This window comes from Amblyraja radiata, chromosome 18 (genome assembly GCF_010909765.2).
Source record: "Amblyraja radiata isolate CabotCenter1 chromosome 18, sAmbRad1.1.pri, whole genome shotgun sequence".
NCBI lineage: Eukaryota > Metazoa > Chordata > Chondrichthyes > Rajiformes > Rajidae > Amblyraja > Amblyraja radiata.
Window position 1 is genome coordinate 7548028 of NC_045973.1, and position 20182 is coordinate 7568209.

Genomic DNA, 20182 nt, shown 5'->3' on the forward strand with positions numbered 1-20182 from the left:
GTGCACGAGGACAGCAACTTACTGTGCCTCCGTGCTGCCCGGCGTAAGAGAAACAATTAAAGAAGTTCAAGCCCTGTATTGGCATTCTGAAATGGACAGTAACAAAATCTCTTATGATGAGTTGTATGTCTGTAGATTGCAACTAAACCATTGACCATCCTATATACATTAGAGTAGCCGTAATATTGAACAGATGAATCCTTCTTTTAATTACAGGTTGTATGTGGAAGTTTTGCCACTCACGCAACCAATGCTATGGACGGCCAAAAGAGGTATCAGGTGGTAACAGGCTGGCAGTAAGCTACAAGTAATTCAATCAAGGCATTGTATTGACATAAAGACTTGCGTGGTTTATGAATGGTAACATGCCCCCGAGATTGCATTAATATTGTAATTGCACATGCAGCTATTTGCTATTGTGGTATGTCACACCCTGTGCTTTGCAAATGGTGTTTATTTCCATTGCACACCAAAACATCGGTGAAAAGTTACTCAATCTGACATTCAATGTTATGGGGTTTCGAATGCATTGATGCAAGCCTTCTTTGAGCAGGTAATTAGGAGAAGCTAATTCATTGCCCAGGGTATAATAGAACGATTGAAATGTGAAATACAATGGTGAGCAACGGGTCATGAACTTCAGTGAGTACAGGTCTTGGAGAATCGAACTCTGTGGCTCCGACCAGCGATCCCCCCCCCCCGTACACTAGCCGTTTAGTTCAGTTTAGTTTATTGTCACGTGCACAGAGGTACAGTGAAAAGCACTATCCTCAGGACGTTACAATTTTTTACTGAAGCCAATTAAGCTACAAACCCGCGTGTCTTTGGAGTGTGGGAGGAAACCAGAACACCTGGAGTAAACCCACGCAGTCACATGGAGATCCTGTATGATGAGTATGTAGTCAGGATCAAACCCGGGGCTCTGATACTGCAAAGCAGCAACTCTACCGCTGCACCACTGTGCCTCCCTTAATATCTTGTTCTGATACTTTCAAGAGAGGGCTAGATAAGGCTCTTAAAGATAGCGGAGTCAGGGGAGAAAGCAGGAACAGGGTACTGATTGGGGATGATCAGCCATGATCACAGTGAATGGCGGTGCTGGCTTGAAGGGCCGAATGGCCTACTCCTGTACCTATTGTATATTGTTTCATTTCTAAAATGAAAGCCTTAAATAGTTATGTTGTTACCTGTAGTTCTCTTCCTTTGCTCTGCTCTGCTCTGATCAGTCTGCTTTTCTGTTTCAGATTCCATTTGCCATGGTCCAGTTCCCTCTATGGGAGTTTCTGAAGGTAGGTTTAACATATTTTTGTATTGTGAATCAATATGCCTCGACAGTGAATCTGTGGAACATTGCCACAGAAGGCCGTGGAGGCCAAGTCAATGGATGTTTTTAAGGTAGAGATTGACGGATTCTTGATTTGTACGGGTGTCAGGAGTTATGGGGAGACGGCAGGAGAATGGGGTTGAGATAGAACGATATGGCCTAATTCTCCTCCTATCACTTATGAAGTTATGACACCGTTGCACAAATGAATAAGCCCCTACTGCCAATCCACAGAACTGTACAACATGGTAACGAACCACTTGGACCCAATTCATCTGGAGGGCAGGAAATTGAGGGGAGACCGATAGAAGTGTATAGAATTATAAGATGCATGGATAGGATAGACAGTCAGAACCTTTTTCCCAGGTTGGAAATGTCAAGTGTGGCATGGTGGAGCAGTGGTAGAGTTGCTGCCTTACAGAGGCAGAGACCCGGGTTCGATCCTAGCTACGGGTGCTGTCTGTACAGAGTTTGTACGTTCTCCTCATGACCCGCGTGGGGTCCTCTCCGAAATCTTTGGTTTCCTCCCACACTCCAAAGACATACAGGTTTGTGGGTTAATTGGCTTGGTATCAATGTAAAACTGTCTCTAGTGTGTGTAGGGTAGTGTTAATACGCGGGGATCGCTGGTCGGTGTGGACTCGGTGAGCTGAAGGGCCTGTTTCCGCGCTGAACCTCTAAACAAAACTAAACTAAACTAAAGGGCATTGTTATAAGGTGAGAGGAGCAAAGATTAAAGGAGATGTTACCCCACAGAGGGTGGTGGGTGCCTGGAACGTGGTGATGGAGGCAGATACGATGGGCGCATTTAAGAGGCTTTTAGATAGCTACGTGGACAAGCTAGCAATGAAGGGACATTGATCATGTGTAGACGAGGAGATAATTTTATCTTGTCACCATGTTCGGCGCAGACAGTGTGGGCTGAAGAGCCTGTTCCTGTTATACGTTCCCTGCATCATGGAGGGGTAATTTCTATACTTACAGCAAAACGCATGAGATTAAAGTTCAGAAACAAGTTCAGTATTCCCAACCTGCAGCTGAATGCAGCGAAGCAGTGGTTAGCTCCAAAAACAAAGGCGAACAAAATGGAGAGTGTAACAAAAGTGTGTAATCTCCAGTTTCTTCATGTTGCCGGTAACAACAAAGTTGTTTTGTACAATTATTCTCGTGGAGATCACGGTGACAATCTCGGAATTAATTGCTGCTTAGACCAAACAAAAGAGGCTGAAATACTCCAAGGAGTCAGACATGTATGGAAGCTTTCATTTGACTTAGATTTGATCCTTTCCACTTTGAGTGCTCACAGAATAAGATTAACAGGCCCTTAGTCATGCTCGCTGGCATGGGAGATGCAGGCCTCCTTTCATGAGATACAGCATCATCGGGCTTGTAAACGAGTGTGATATCTTCGGGAGAAATGAGAGCGCAGAGCTGCATTGAAAAGCTCGCAAGACACCTGGCGGTGTGGGGTTTCCATTTCTATGCCACAGTGGACGTATTTGTGATTTGTTATTCATACGGGAAGAGCAGGAAATGGGAATGGCTCTCTGCGACAAGAAGCCTTGAAGTGGGGAAACAAAGTCTCCCATTCAATCTGGTGCTCGCCGGAGCGTACGTGACAATAACCCGATCCACCAGGGTGCATCGGAAAATAGCGTTTGGCACATCATTGGCATCTACTATATAGAGGATATATAAATATATCCTCTATATAGTAGATATATAAAAACGAGTCTGATTACTTCATGCTGTTCCTGCAGTTCTAACGCAGCCCACAGTGCAACCACCAAGCTCATATGATGCTGCCATGTCACGCACAGTTTACGGGACGGGGAACTCCCAAAACACCTGCTCAATTGTACTGCACCCGTATATTGGACTAAATTGGTTTGTCCCGTATGGGACCGCCCTTTTCCCATATTTGACTGCTACTACTCGGGTCGAGGGGACTGTCGGGTCAGAGCGCTGCGTCCTGCCCCGCCTCACCTGTCCCGACGTAGTGCAGCCCATGGAGTGCAGCAGCGGCAGCAGCGCCTCGCCCGTGGCCCCGTCGGTCGGCAGCCTTTGATTACCGCCGACACCACCACTCCTCCTTTTGATGGCCAATCATCGGTTCATGAGTTGGATAGGGTGCCGGATTTTGCACGCGATGTCGCGTGGCCCGGGCCAAAACTCCTCAGCTGGCCCGCCACTGGGCTTTGTGTGCAGTCCAGCACCCGGGCCAACTCATCATTCACCCAGCCACGGCCGAGTCGGTCAACAAATTGACGTCAGGAATTTGTCCCTTATCTTGACCTTTTGTCCTTTATTTGAGAGTGAGAAAGTTGGCGACCTACGCTTGAGCCTGCTCCATATTTCAGTATGTGTAGGAAGGAACCGCAGACCCATGCCCATGCTGACCATTTCCCCATCTACACCAATCCCATTCACCTGCACCAAGTCCACTTTCCTTTAAGTTTTGGGCCGAAAGAAGGGAACAGGCCCAAAACATTGTGGATACATGTTCCAGAGATGCTGCCTGACCCGCAGTGACTTAAAAAAAAAACCATTTCTATGCTGTACACCTGACTTTGGTACTCGGTGAGTTTTCTGACCTCACCAGATGCAACAAAGCTTCAGTTGTTTCAGTCGTCAGTACATGACCTAGCTTGACAATATATTTCTCTGATTTTTCATTGTGCTAACAACCTAACTGTGTGCAACGGCAGACAGGATTAATAACAATGTCTAACTTAGTTGTGTATGGAAAGAGTGCTCTGTGGGATTTGTTTGGCAGAAGCTTCCTTGTAAACATACGTGTTCAATTATTATGCAAAGTTATATCTGTTGTGTTTTATTTAATATAAAGGGACACGTTGCAATTTATATTAGGGAAAGAAGGGATGTGTTTGATTCATACTGTTAATGTAGTTCCTATTCCAGGTAATGCTTTCCCTGTTTTTTGATATGGAAAGGAGTGTTTCTCTTTTGATCTGCCCTGGGAATAAAGCAGATTTAATGGACTTTTTTGTACATTTTCAACTAATCACCTCAACTTTGAGGCACTTCATGTTGATTTTCCAAAGGTTGTAGCAAGAATAGTCATTGATACAAGAATTTTGCGCCTTGAATATAAGTTAGTAAATATCTCAAGATTTCCTCTTTGAAATATTTAATAATAGTTAATGCGATTTCTTATCACGGTTTTGGTCAGTGGTCATCAAATATTTAGACAGAGATACAGCGCGGAAACAGGCCCTTTGGCTCACCCAGCCCGCGCCAGCCAGCAATCCCTATGGTTTGAGTTAGATGGAGCTCTAGGGGCTAGTGTAATGAGTTAGATAGAGTTCTCGGGGCTAGTGGAATCAAGTGATACGGGGAGAAGGCCAGCACGGGTTACTGATTGTGGATGATCAGCCATGATCACAATGAATGGCGGTGCAGGTTCGAAGGGTCAAATGGCCTCCTCCTGCACCTATTTTCTATTTTCTATTTTACAGACTAGGGACAACTTATAGAAGCCAATTTACCTACAAACCTGCACATCTTTGGAATATAGGAGGAGGGGGGGCATGGTGGCGCAGCGGTAGAGTTGCTGCCTCACAGCACCAGAGACCCGAGTTCAATCCTGACGACGAGTGCTTGTCTGTACGGAGTTTGTACGTTCTCCCCGTGACCTGCGTGGGTTTTCTCTGCGATCTCCGCTTTACTCCCACACTCCAAAGACGTGCAGGTCTGTAGGTTAATTAGCTTGGTATCATTGTAAATTGCCCCTGGTGTGTGTAGGATAGTGTTGGTGTGCGAGGATCGTTGGTCGGCCCGGACCTCGGTGGGCCGAAGGGCCCGTTTCCACGCTGTGACTCTAAACTAAACTAAACTAAACTAAAAGGGAAACCAGAGCACTCTGAGAAAAACCCACGCGGTCACAGGTTGAACGTGCAAACTCCGTACAGACAGGTCAGGATCCAACCCGGGTCTCTGGCGCTGTCAGGCAGCGACTCTACCGCTGCACCATCTTGCTGCCGCCCGCTAACTCATGGGAGGACGGCAAAATGAACGTCTTGACAATGTTACAGCAGAGTAGCATTATGTTTTGAAGAGTCACAGATGTCTGAATATTGCTAAACAAATTGCACTTGGACAGGTTCCACTGGCACAGTTGCAAACCTGCAGGCCGCGCCTCCTGCTTTATGCCTGACCCCTGATTCACACACACACTTGTATTCCCAGCTATTTTCTCAAGATGCATGTATGCTAAAATACATCTAGTTTTTTCTTGGGAAGCGGCGTACGTTACATCACGAAATAGCACAGAAATAGCCACACACTCTGCGAAAATCAGTTCTCAGCGTCTCGGCGAACCCAAGGGCTTTTTGAACGATTTGGAATAAAAACTGAAAATGATGTTTTTCTTTTTATCTCTCTCTCTCTCCACTTTGCAGGTCCTGTGGTCGTGGAAGCAGAATAGTGCGGTCGATTCTTGGCAATCTGCAGTCTGTGGAGCATTTGCAGGTGCCGGGGATTAAATAATACACAGTGAGGGCTGAGAGTGAAGCCTGCCAAGAAATGAAGTTCACTAAAACATTCTTCAGAAATGCCAGCGGTGGTTTAGAAAGCTGGAAGTGGGTGGGGCAGAGCCACAGAGCAGAAAAGCACCAAGAGGAGGAGCCTCGGTTGACGGACAAGCAATTTGTGTTTGATAAACAATTTGTACTTGACAAATTTGAGGTTTGGGAAAGTTGAAAACTGTCAGTCGGGTCTCTGCGGTGTTGGAGGGAAAGGCAAATCTCTCAGTGACGGGAGGCCTTTACTTGGTCCTTCAGAGTGCAGCTGTCTGCTCCAGACTGGTCTTTAGGGCTTTAAAGTCGTGTTACTAAGGACCCGTGATTAACAGTTCATGTGACGGGTTTGACAGAAGTGTAGATTAATTAGGGTGAGGAGCACTGAGGGTGTCAGTGGCTGGATATTTGTGTGGAGTATTACCACAGGGCATTGGCACCTGGCCTGGCCTCAGGCACTGCACAAACTGGAATCATGTCTTGTCACACATTGCTGCTGTTGAATTCTTAGCAAAGCATTCCTTTTCGTTCTGCTGCTGCTGCAGTTTTTCTACTGCGATTTTTTTTTTTTCCACCCTTGTTTAGTTTTTGTTTGGGCAACTGGTGCATCAAGAATGTACTAGTCTGCTTAGAATTGGAGAGCTACCCAACATGGGAAGAGGGCCTGCGGCCTAACTTGTCCATACCGATCAAGTTGCCTAACCGAGCTAGTCCCACTTGGCCTAGGTCCCTCTCAACCCTTCTTAATCATGCACCCATCCCAAGTCCGTCCCGACTACGGGTGCTGTCTATACGGAGTTTGTACGTTCTCCCTGTGACCTGCATGGGTTTACTCCGGTACCTTCGGTTTCCTCCCAAACTCCAAAGACGTACACGTTTGGAGGTTAAATGGCTTGGTAAAAGTAAAACTTGTTCCTAGTGGGTGTAGGATGGCCTTAATGCGCAGGGATCGCTGGTCGGCACGAACCCGGTGTGCCGAAGGGCCGAAGAGCCTGTTTTCTCGCTGTATCTCTAAACTAAACTAAAGTATCTCACTGTAGTTGAGGCAGGCACTATCGCATGTTTACGAAATGGAATAGATGACTTTATTGTCACATGTGACAAGGCACAGTGAAATTCTTTGCTTGGACACCCAAGGTGTACAACTAGCCGCCACCTACGGCGCTGACAAAGTTACAAAGTACGCCGGCTCCTCCTTTGTTCTCCAACACCCCCCTCCCCCACATCAGTTCCCCCACGCCAGGTGCTCCGTTGTTCCTCACGGTGGCGAGCGAACATTACACATGTACTTGGATAGGGTAGGTCTACAGGTATGCAGTTGACCTGTCCCACCTGCACTAGCCCCACCTGCCTGCTTTTGGCCTATCTCCCCTCTAAACCTACCCTATCCATGTACCTGTCTGATGTTTCACAAACATGTGATAGTACCTGCTTCAACTACCAGTAATTCAATTACACGCTGTAATTGTAGCCATCGCTATTACCTCCTCTGGCGGCTCAGAGGATGAGAACTTCTTCAAACAGGGTACTGACTTTAGCTGATCAGCCATGATCATATTGAATGGCGGTGCTGGCTCGAAGGGCTGAATGGGCTACTCCTGCACCTATTTTCTATGTTTCTGTGTTTCAAAGTAGGCGTACATTGACAAACCTTGCAGTGGGGCAGACAAAAATGTGGGGGGGTGATGAGACCGCACTTGAATTTGACTAGCCAGTTTTAGTTTTTAGTTTTAGAGATACAGCATGGAAACAGGCCCTTTGGCCCAGCGAGTCTTGGATAGAGTGCGGATAAAAGGCTTGGATAGAGTGGATGTGGAGAGGATGTTTCCACTAGCGGGAGAGTCTCGGACCAGAGGTCACAGCCTCAGAATTAAAGGAAGTTCTTTTAGGAAGGAGATGAGGAGGAATTTCTTTAGTCAGAGGGTGGTGAATCTGTGGAATTCTTTGCCACAGAAGGCTGTGGAGGCAAAGTCAGTGGATATATTTAAGGCAGAGATAGAAAGATTCTTGATTAGTACTGGTGTCAGAGAAGGCAGGAGAATGGGGTTAGGAGGGAGAGATAGATCAGCCATGATTGAATGGCAGAGTAGACTTTGATGGGCCGAATGGCCTAATATTGCTCCTATCTCTTATGATCTTACGAGTCCGCACCAACCAGCGACCCCCGCACATTAACACTATCCTACACACACTAGGGACAATTTACATTTATACCAAGCCAATTAACCCACAACCCTGTACGTCTATGGAGTGTGGGAGGAAACCGAAGATCTCGGAGAAAACCCATGCAGGTCACGGGGAGAAGGTACAAACTCCGTGATAGTTTCTGCTTCCGGCAGGCTGTTTCATACATCCACCGCCCTTTGTGTACAAAATAGTTAATCCTCGGGTTCCCATTGAATCTTCTCCCCTCACCTTAAACCTATGGTTCTCTGGTTTGTGCGCTATCCAGTCAAAGAAAATATCATACATGAGTACAATCAAGCTGTCCACCGTGTTAGGTGTCAGGGGTTATGGGGAGAAGGCAGTAGAATGGGGTTCAGATAGGGCAAGATAGATCTCTCATGATTGAATGGCGGAGTAGACTTTTTGCAGTTTAGTTTATTGTCACGTATACCGAGGTACAGTGAAGAGTGTGCTACCCAGTCAGCGGAAAGACAATACATGATTACAATTGAGCCATTTACAGTGTACAGATACATGATAAGGGAATAACGTTAACTGCAAGGTAAAGTCAGCAAAGTGCAATAAGGATAGTCTGATGGTCACCAATGAGGTAGATAGTAGTTCAGGACTGCTCTCTGGTTGTTGGTAGGATGGTTCAGTTGCCTGATAACAGCTGGGAAGAAACTGTCTCTGAATCTGGAGGTGTGCGTTATTACAGTGTTCGACTCATCCTTGATGGGCCGAACGGCTTTGTTCTGCTCCTATCACGTGTAAACTTATGAAAAGGATTCTGCGGTATATAACTTAATAATAACTTACGTTACTGTGTTGCTATGAACTGTTTAGCTCAACATAGGAGGTTTCACCGCTGAAGTATTTGGTAAAGCTGCAGGGAAACAGTAGGGCATTTGCTTTTCACAAAATACAGCATGACAACTGTAAATCTGACTTTCAGGACAGCTGTTTAAACCTGCCTGCCCAACATCTGTGCTCTTTAAATGAACACTAAATCAATAAGGTAGTGAAGTGTCATGTGTGGAAACTTTGGCCTCGCATCAGCACGTTTTCCAACATGATCCCACGTTTCATCAAAGTGCGATTAGTTTAAACAAGCAAGTGTTGTATCAGATCACAGTCTTAAAAGTCTTAAATTAAGTCTTGATGTTTTCAAGAGAGAGTTGGATATAGCTCTTAGGGCTAACAGAATCAAGGGATATGAGGAGAAAGCTGGAACGGGGTACAGATTTCGGATATGTAAGAACTGAAGATAGACACAAAAAGCTGGAGTAACTCAGGCAGCATCTCTGGACAGAAGGAATGGTTGACGTTTCGGGTCGAGACCCTTCTTCAGACTGGATGATCACCCATGATCATATTGAAGGTCAAGCTGGCTTGAAGGGCTGAATGGCCTACTCCTGCACCTATTTTCTATGTTTCTATAATGTAAGAGACATATAAGTAAATCAGGTTTTTTTTTTAATGAATCTTGAACAAAACTCCATTTTTTCTGAAGGGTTTTGTGGCATTTCTTAACTAAGTTGGACACGCGGTCGCAGGGAGAACGTACAAACTCCGTTCAGACAGCACCGGTAGTCAGGATCGAACTTGGCTCTCTGGTGCAGTTAGGCAGCAACTCTACCACTGTGCCTGAGGGGCAACATTTTCAATGCAAAGGGTGGTGGGTATATGGGATGAGCAGAATCTAAGAGCAGCCTGTCTTTTAGAGCTTTTTTTAGTTTTAGAGATACAGCACGGAAACAGGCCCTTCGGCCCACCCAGTCCGCACCGACCATCGATCCCCGCACATTAACACCACCCTACACACATGAGGGACAATTTACACATACACCAAGCCAATTAACCTACTAACCTGTGCGTCTTTGGAGTGTGGGAGGAAACCGTAGATTGCGGAAAAAACCCACTCAGGTCACGGGGAGAACGTACAAACTCCGTACAGGCAGCACCCGTAGTCAGGATCAAACCCGGGTCTCTGGCGCTGTAAGGCAGCAACTCTACCGCTGCGCCACCGTGCCGCACGAACTCTGATCATAATTTTTTTACCCCCTTATCAAAACCCTACAATTTTCCGCTCTTTACTGAAGTTAACGCCACGAGATCATAATTAGTCATTGCCAGGGGCAATGGTCATGTGTTGGTGCAGTAATAATGGCGGGGTGGGAGATTGCAACCTTCACGTGGTCCGCCCTGTTTCGACGAATGCAATCAACCCAGCGTGCAGAATCAAATAAGATCAAATAGAACAAGTTGGTCCTACAACTTTAGGCTGTGCACGCCATACACAAGAAGAAGAGTGATAATGGTCTGATTCTGTCTTTCTCCTTTATCCCACCCACTCTCTCCTGTCCATTGGGGTGGGACAGCAGCCAGTGGAAATCATAGATAAAATGTCATGTAAAACTTACCAGTCAACAGGCAAGACTCCAATGGGCAGAAAGATCAAGGCAGTCAAGTGTTGGGTTTCAGCATTTTCACACTTGACCAGTATATATAGAGAAAAGGCAGCAATGAGAACACTGGCAAATTTAAAAGGAGGTTTTTAAAGGTTTTTGGAAAAAAAAGTTGCGATACAAACTCTACAAGATAGATTGGAGCGCGTTTCCTATTTTAACTATGGAACTGTTGAGATGCAATTTCTGAAATTGTAAAGATGGTATTTAGTTTAGTTTAGAGTTACAGCGCAGGAACAGGCCCTTCGGCCCACCAAGTCCGCACTGACCAGCGGTCCCTGCACATTAACACTATCCTAGACGAGGGACAATTTTCACATTTATACCAAGCATATTAACCTACAAACCTGTACGTCTTTGGAGTGTGGAGGGAAACCAAAGATGCCGGAGAAAACCCACGCAGGTCACGGGGAGAACGTACAAACTCCGTACAGAGAAGAACCCGTAGCCAGGATCGAACCCGGGTCCCTGGCGCTGTAAGAGTGTAAGACATCACCTCTGCGCCACCGTGACGCACCTTGTTAAAATGACTTCTCCTTCCAAATATCTGTCCAGACTCTTTGTAATTATAATTAGCCCCCACCTCCTCCTCTGGCAGCTCGTTTCAGATATTCACTGCCCTCTGTGAAAAATCTGCCCCTCAGGCCTCATAGAACATAGAACAGTACAGCACAGGAATAGGCCCTTCAGCCCACAATGTCTCTGCCAAACATGATGCCAAGTTTAGTTTAGTTTAGTTTATTGTCACGTGTACTGAGGTACAGTGAAAAGCTTTTGTTGCTAACCAGCTAACCAGTCAGCAGAAAGACAATATATGATTACAATCGAGCCATTTACAGTGTATAGATACATGATAAGGGAATAACATTTAGTGCAAGGTAAAGCCAGCAAAGTGGGATCAAGGATAGTCCGAGGGTCACCAATCCTGAACTTACCTCGTGCACATTTTTTTTGCTTTAAAACTTTAAACTTTGACCCTCTCACTTTAAAGTTATGCCCTCAAGTCTCGGACATTTCCATCTTGAGGGGGGAGTGGGAGAGGAATAGTTCTGTCGACCAGACCTATGTCAATTGTTTGCCTAATCACTAAAGGTCCTGTCCCACTTGCATGCGATTGCGTGCGTTTGGCGCGACCAAACGGAAGCGGAGTTCACACGAAGTTCACACAAAGTTCACGCTAAGTACGCGCGTGATGTCATTTGCGTCATGCTTACCAATCAGCTGGGCAGGAAGCGGGCTGACTGAATTTGGGCGTCGCACGGCGTCGGGCGATGACGTCATCACGCAACGCCATACCGGGCGGTGACATCATCGCGCAATGCCATGCGCTTGGCGTACGCCGTCAAGACGCTGCGTACGACCGCAATGCGCCTGCGTGCCGACAGGCGCGCAAAGATTTCGGCCATTGCAAGAATTTCGGAGCCCCGCGCGGCCATACGGTGCCCGTACGCCTCAAGCGACCATGAGGTCGCGTAATTTGCGAGCCAGATCGCGTAAGTGGGACAGGCCCTTTAATCGTGAGGTTTTTTCTGTGTCCTTGTGTGTGGGGATGATCAGTGATAGTCGTTGTCAGCTAGAAGCCATTGAATGGGTGCGGTATGATCGCTGCCCGAATACACACTCCTGGGGAATGCTGACCGAGCAGTAACCAACCCCCTTTAGTAACGCAGAGGGAAGATTCACAAATGCACAGCGGGTCAGGCAGCATCTGTGGAGAAAAGGAGCAGGTGATGGTTCGGGCCGAGACCCTTCTTCAGACTGAGAGTCAGGGGAGAGGGAAACTAGCGATATGAAAAGGTTCAGGACAGATCAGAGCCGGCACCGATGACCAAGGAAAGGTGGAGCCCACAATGGTCCATTGTTGGTTGTGGAAGAGGTAATAACAAAGGGATGTATGCATGCAAATATTGGAACCAGCAGGACGACTAGGGTGCGGTGGGGGGAGGGGGGTGGGAAAGAGAGGAAATCCAGGGGTTACTTGAAATTAGAAAAATCATATTCATGGGTAAGTCACAAAATGCTGGAGTAACTCAGCGGGGCAGGCAGCATCTCTGGAGAGAAGGAATGGGGATCTCCAGAGATGCCTGTTCTATTGAGTTACTCCAGCATTTTGTTTCTATCTTCAGTGTAAACCATCATCTGCAGTTCCTTCCTGCGCACTTGATACCAATGGTTGTAAGCTGCCCAAGCGAAATATGAGGTGGTCTACCTCCGATTAGCATGTGACTTCACTCCTGACAGTGGAGGAGGCCCAGGACAGAAGGGTCAGGCAATGTTCAGTCCCTTCTGCATGTATTACAATTCCGGGGGCTTTACTGTCGAGAACTTGACTGTTTCTTTAGTTCACACATCTGAAAACAAGAGGGATTTTATGCTTCAACACTGACTGACGTCACTCTTTGGAGCGCTGGGCTCTCGAATTGGAAGTTTAATCTCCCCCCCCTCTCCCAATCTTGATGGATTCCTCTCGATTGTGGTTTTTCCACGTTATTTGCTAGGGTAAATTGTTCGGGCAGGTTGAACAAAAGATTCTGTAGGAACGAGGGTGGCAGCACTGATTTGTTGTGGAGTTCAGCAAATGAGTATTAACGTCAGGATATAATTATACAGCCGCCATTGGCACGTGAGCTTAAGATTAACCTGTCTCGTTTTCAGGTGGTTTTTCAGCTGCAGTCACCACACCTTTGGATGTGGCAAAGACAAGAATCATGTTAGCAAAGGTACGTTTGTGGAATAACATCGCAGCAAAGAAAAACGGACGTCGTATGTCACTTTAGCAAAGTGCTGGAGTAACTCAGCGGCTCAGGCAGCATCTCCGGAGAACATGGATGGGTGACATTCCGTGTCTGGACCCTTCTCCAGAGATGCTGCCTGACCTGCTGAGTTACTCCAGCACTTTGTGTCCATTTGTGTAAACCAGCATCTGCAGTTCCTTGCTTGTACCTGTATATTATTTTGATGGATCATAATCATTTACGTTGATAGTCTTGTGTGAACAATAATGGTTTACTAATTTTGCAGTAGCCATTTTGCCCATCAAGAATGTACTATCTCCCTTCTTTCCATAGCCCATTTGTTTTCCCCAAGTAAGGGGAAAGGTTTAGAGGGATATGGACCAAATGGGACTAGCTTAGAAGGGGCACTTTGTTCAGCATGGACAAGTTGGGCCGAAGGGCCTGTTTACGTGCTGAATGACTCTGAGTGGACTTATCCAATCTCTTTTTACACCCCAGCGGTATGAACATTGACCTCCAATTTCAGGTAGTCCTTGCTTTCTCCCTCCTTCCCCTCCCCTTCCCAGCTCTCCCACAGCCCACTGTTCCCGCCTCTTCCTTTCTTCTTCCCGCCACTCACCACCCCCACATCAGTCTGAAGAAGGGTCTCGACCCGAGACCTCACCTATTCTTTCCCTCCATAGATGCTGCCTCACCTGCAGAGTTTCTCCAGCATTTTTATCTACGTTCCATCTCTTTTGAATGTTTTTTTTTGTTTCTCTCCACTGCCGGTACATCCCTGATTATTCTTAATCAATTCCCCCTCTCTTGTCATTTACCTTCATAATATGCGCCCCAGTCCCTGACCTTGTTACCAAGAGCAACAATTACTCCAGCCTTTGATTCCAGCCTGCGCCGGCTACACCTCTCCTGGTACAAAATCAGCTGCGTTTGGGAGTACTTTTCCAATGCGATGATACAGAAACAATTCACACTCAGTGTGAACACTGTACCACTTGTGATATCGTGAAGGAAGAGAGGATGAAATAAATAATTTATGACCGGGTTTCTTTTTAGATGTCTGATCTGTGCTTTCAATTGATGCAGAAAGGTACAAGGACTGCAAGTGGAAAGGTGCTGCCAACCCTGAAGAATATCTGGAACACCCAAGGGATTTCTGGGTAAGGTTTTAGCTTTCTTTCCGACTTGGCAAGTATGTCCGTAATCCTACACCCACTGGGGAAAATTTACGTTTATGCCTAAGCCAATTAACCTACAAACCTGCACGTCTTTGGAGTGTGGGAGGAAACCGAAGATCTCGGAGAAAACCCACGCAGGTCACGGGGAGAACGTACAAACTCCATACAGACAGCACCCGTGGTCGGGGTTGAACCCGGGTCTCTGCGGCTGTAAGGCAGTAAATCTACCGCTGCACCACCATGCTACCGAATGTTAGTATTGTGTAGAAAAATCAAGTATCAGTTTGAATCTAGCTTGCCCTAACGAACAGAGTATCAATATTGCACGCAGCTGATCTGGCACCCATGTAAAATTGGCTGACATGTAAAGTGTGTGCCCAAATATATTATGTCCTTACTGTTCAATCAATCAATCAATCAGATTTATTCATCACATACACAGTGAAATGAATTTGCCAGCAGCGGTACAATCAAAAAGAACACAAAATACACAATAAAAATTAACACAAACATCCACCACAGCATTCTTCACTGTGGTGGAAGGCACAAAGTACAGTCAGTTCCCCCATGGTCGGGGGAAATCTGGTCTTGTCGTCCAAGAAAGGCTATTTAATCTGACGTTGCAACATTTATTGTAGTTCCCTTTTTTTGTGCTTCTTGTCCTTAAATAACAGTTCGGCCCCACCTTCCGTCTTCCGTCTTCTTCCGGCACCCTTGGTTCCAGAGCATTTCTGGATTATCCGTTTTGCCGGACCAACACAGATCACGGTCTAGGCTGGACCGGTCCGCCAAGGCCGCTGAGAATCCGGCCCACAAACTTGGCCTCGGATGTCAGCTATGGGAACGGATCTGCTGGCTCCAGCCGGGCCGGGCATCCAGAGCCCCAGCCACAGGGGGGGGGGGGGGCAAATTCCACCCAGCTGCGGAAGTCCCAATGAGGCGGAACAATGAGGCAGATCTAATTCTAAATTCTAATTCTAATCGGCCACCTCGCCCACCCTAGGCGCCACATTTTCATTGGGACCTCCGGGAGGGATTTCAAGGGCGCTCCTGTAATTTAGTCCGGATTAAAAGAAGTGCCAGAAAAATTGGAAAAAAAAATACCAAGCCTACAAACCAGTATCTCTTTGGAGTGTGAGAGGAAAACGAAGATCTTGAAGAAAACCCATGCGGGTCACGGGGAGAAAGTGCAAACTTCGTACAGACAACACCCTTAGTCAGGATCGATCCCGGGTCTTTGGCGCTGTAGGAGCTGTAAAGGGGCTGTCCCACTTGGGCGACATAATTTGCGAGTTTAGTAGAGTTTTAAAAAATGTCATGTTGAAGACTAGCTTCGACTACCCTCGATTATGGGAAAATTGGATACCGAATAGCGGAGAGTGAAGACGACCTCCTTCGACCTCCCTTCGACTATGATGAAGACTATCTACGACTACCTTCGACTACCCTTGATTACCTACGACTAACATGACGACCTACTACGACCTACTATGAGAAAAACCTGCGAGTAAAAAAAGTATCGATTTTTTCCATGGCAACCTTTTTTAACTCTGGCATTTTTCAACATGGCCTCGAGTACACGGGGAGCACTCTCGAGCATGAAGGAGAGTTACAAAGACCTCCTATGACCTCGTGTTGACCATGCTGCGAGTATGAGTCGAGGGCAAACTCGCCAGAACTCGCGGATTAGGTCGCCCAAGTGGGACAGCCCCTTAAGGCAGCAACTTTACCTCCTCGCCACCGTGGGAGACTTTAGTCCAACAGCTGTTCTGTTGTAAATGGAAGATGCACAGGATGTTCAGACTTTTATTCCAGCTACAGGTATTTTTTTAAACGCACAGTGAGGTCCATGCTTTGAACAGAACGTACCCCCCACTAATGTACATTCCCCTTCACATGTTTGTCCTGACAGTTCATTGGGCCAAATTCAACAATCTGTTACCGCAATTTAAGAATATTTTGGTTCACAATGTTTCATGTAACCCTGCTTGGAAGGAAATGCAGCAGAAGTCTGCAGATTTTCTATTATGAACAATTGCTTTAACTGCTTGTTCTTCCGATACATTAATCAAACATGCATAAAATCTCCAGGGGAAATCCTAAATCCTTATCATTAGCAAAGGGCCAAAATGCATTCTTGGAATTGAAGGTTTAGTTTGGTGTGGCTCTTTGCTCATGATAAGGATTTAGGATTTCCCCTGGAGAAGTTTGCATTTTGTTATGTATGTCTTCACAAACATTCTCCCTATGACCGCCTGGCTTTCCTCTGTGTGCTTCGGTTTCCTCCCACGTCCCAAAGGCGTGCGGGTTTCTAAGTTATGTGGCCTCTGTAAATTGCATCTAGTGTATGGGGAATAGATGGGAAAGTGGGCTAACATCCTACCTTGTGTGAATGGGTGACAGATAGCCGGCGTGGACTCGGTGAGCCAAAGGCCCCTGTTCCCATGCTGCATCTGTGAATAATTCAAAGTAGTATTCAGAAAAGGGCTGGTGGAGGAAGGAGTCCCTATTTCATAATTGGGGGTAGGATACAGAGCAGAGTTGTAATGGGCCTGTCCCACTTAAGCATTTTTAGGCGACTGTCATAGTCGCAGCAGCAGGTCGCCGAAAAAACGGCAACTGGACCCCCCCCCTTCGATATAAAATTTGAAATAAAATCATTACACCGACAACTACGACAGCCCCTACGTCAGGAGAAGTCAAGCTACGCTCATTGTCGTCAAACCCACTGTCGCCGACTGTCTCCGAAACATTTTCAACGTTGGAAATCCGGCGGCGACCAGAAAGATGTTACGATTCTTTGGGCGACTGAGCAGACGACTCACGACCATACAGGCGACACCCTGGCAACAGCCTAGTCACCTAAAAAATAGCCTACGTGGGACAGGCCCATAATGTTGTACAAAAAGCAGGACAGGCTTCAACCTCATGACACCTAACCTCAAGAGGGAGATTTGTGTGTGGGAGGGGGGGGGGGGGGGGGTTCCTGTAACCCAGAGTGCGGCACAGATTCAGGGAAGGGGTGGTTAGCGTTACCAAATCATGCACTACGTAGCTTTTTGGAGCAAAGAAAGTTCATGAGGAGGTTTGGCCGATGTACCACTTGGTGCTGGATTTAAAACGAGTGAAGCTGTTCACTGTAACTGATGGGTTCGGAGCCAAGAGAACATGTTTAAAATGTTAATTTTTTTTTAAAGAGTAAAGGGTACATTTTTTCAGCTGTTGAATGTTACCGCCTGGAACTCGCTGTCAATAAGAGGAGCGGAAACAATCATCCAGGGCTAAACACCAACCAAGCTGAACAAGGAGTTGGTCATTTGCATCTCGCCCCTGCTCAGTCAACCAGCGATCATTCAGCTCAGCTCCACATTCCCGCACTAACCCTGTATCTTCTTCGATTCCCTTAACCTTTCCATCAATCTCAATCAGGAATATAGTGGTCAGTGGCACCTCCATTGCCTTCCAAACCCACCCGCATGGGTTTTCTCCGGGTGCTCTGGTTCCCTCACACACTACAAAGACCAGCTGGTTTGTAGGTTAATTGGCTTGTGTTAAATTGCCCCTGGTGTGTATGGGATAGTGGGTCAACGTGCGGGGATCGCTGGCCGGCGCAGTCTCGATGGGCCGAAGGGCCTGTTTCTGCGCTGTATCTAAAATAAATTAAAAAATAGGAAAAAGACATTTCCAAAGACTGGGGAAAGAAATTCCTTGGCGTTTTCTCCCGAACAGTTGACCCTTTAATGTGAGATCTTCTGGATCCCATGGTTCTAGGCTCTATGTAATCGGGGGGGAATTCCACTGGGCAAATGGCTGAAGGGTGAGTGGAGAGCATGGGATGAGGGGTGGTCCACAATTAGGGTATGAACATTGAATTCTACAATATTAGGTAACACAATCCCCCCCCCCCCCCCCCGCCAGGGTTTACACCTATTTCCTCCATTATCCCAATCCCATTTCTCCTTCCAACTAAATTGGACGGCACAGTGGCACAGCGGTAGAGTTGTACCCTTACAGAACTTTCAATGTCAGAGTCCCGGGTTCAATCCCGACTACGGGTGCTGTCCGTATGGAGTTTGTACGTTCTGCCGTGACCGCGTGGGTTTCCTCCGAGATCTTCAGTTTCATCCCACACTCCAAAGACGTACAGGTTTGTCGATTAATTGGTTTGGTATAAATGTAAAAATTGTCCATAGTGTGTGTAGGGTAGTGTTAATGTGCAGGGATCGCTGGTCGGCACAGACTCGGTGGGCCGAAGGGCCTGTTCCCGCGCTGTATCTCTAGACTAGACTACATCCCGCTCACTTGCTTCACAATTCACTCATCTCCTTATCCCACATCCTGTTGCCTTCTCATCTCTAGTCTTTATCCACACATCTGCAGATCAACTTGTCAGCCTTTGTTCTGCCCCTCCTCTCTGTTCTAGCTTTCTTCATAAAACATCCCGATCCAAAACATCACCTATGCATGTTCTTCAGAGATCTACCTAACTCACTGAGTAACTTCAGCGCTTGTTTTTTTCCATTGTTTTAAATGCCAGCAGTTTCTCGTGTCCATAGAATTAAGGTTCTGGATTGGGGAAAGGTTGATATCAAAATCTTAAGACATAGACATAGATAGAAAATAGGTGCAGGAGTAGGCCATTCGGCCCTTCGGCCCAGCACCACACCGCCATTCAATATGATCATGGCTGTCACCCAAAATCAAGAGTCAAGAGAGTTTTGTTGTCATGTGTCCCAGATGGGACAATGAAATTCTTGCTTGCTGCAGCACAACAGAATATGTAAATGTAATACAGAACAGGAGATAAAAATTCAGTGTGTCTATAAACCATAGACCAGATATACACAATAAATTAACAGATAACATGCAATAATAATAGACTGGTATTGTTCAGAGCTTGTTTGATGTTGTATTTAATAGCCTGATGGCTGTGGGGAAGAAGCTGTTCCTGAACCTGGATGTTACAGATTTCAAGCTCCTGTGCCTTCTTCCCGATGGCAACGGAGAGATGAGTGTGTAGCCAGGATGGTGTGGGTCTTTGATGATGTTGGCAGCCTTTTTGAGGCAGCGACTGCGATAGATCCCTTCGATGGTGGGGAGGTCAGAGCCGATGACGGACTGGGCAGTGGTCAGTACCCTGTTCCTGCTTTCTCCCCATATCCCTTGATTCCGTTAGCCCCAAGAGCTATATCCAACTCTCTCTTGAATACATCTACATACATAATACATACATACTCTCTTGAAGACATCACTTGACAAACGTAGACTGGGACTAAATCCAACAAGTGGGAGTTGTTCAAAAGAGAAAAAAAGAGTTCAGGGCCAACATGTTCTCATAAGGGTGAAAAGTAAGAACAACATGTCCAAGCAACCTTGGATGTCAAGGGCTATTGAAGATTGGGAGAGGGGAAAAAGAGGCCATTGCAATTCTATCATTCTGTGAGTGTATAGGGTTGAAGGGAAATGTGTTTACACTGAGGATTGTTGGACCTTTCAACGCTTTACACAATGAGTGATTGAAGCTGAGGCAATTTCATTTTCTACGGCAAATTTGGATGCATGTCTGAGGTTGAGGAGATTACAGGGCAATAAGGTCAGCACTAGACTGAATTAGATTGTGGATTGCTGTGGCTAAGAGTTTGCACAGATGGAGAAGACTCGGTAACAGGGATCCGAAATGACTCAAAAACTTGCCTTGGTATCATTTTGCCTGCTCGGAAAAGCCATATAATGTCATCCTGATGTTGCAAGGATCCTAGTTAATGCAAAAAGG

General features: G+C 46.5%; 1 protein-coding gene across 1 annotated transcript in view; it reads left to right on the plus strand.

Annotated features, from left to right (window-relative positions):
• The window catches only part of slc25a26 (solute carrier family 25 member 26), a 125500-nt gene that overhangs the window by 96851 nt on the left and 8467 nt on the right, over nt 1–20182 (plus strand). The window contains exons 6-9 of the mRNA XM_033036667.1: nt 1245–1289; nt 5746–5815; nt 13152–13216; nt 14318–14391. Coding sequence (XP_032892558.1) covers nt 1245–1289; nt 5746–5815; nt 13152–13216; nt 14318–14391 — 254 coding nt within the window. The remainder of the gene's footprint in view (nt 1–1244; nt 1290–5745; nt 5816–13151; nt 13217–14317; nt 14392–20182) is intronic.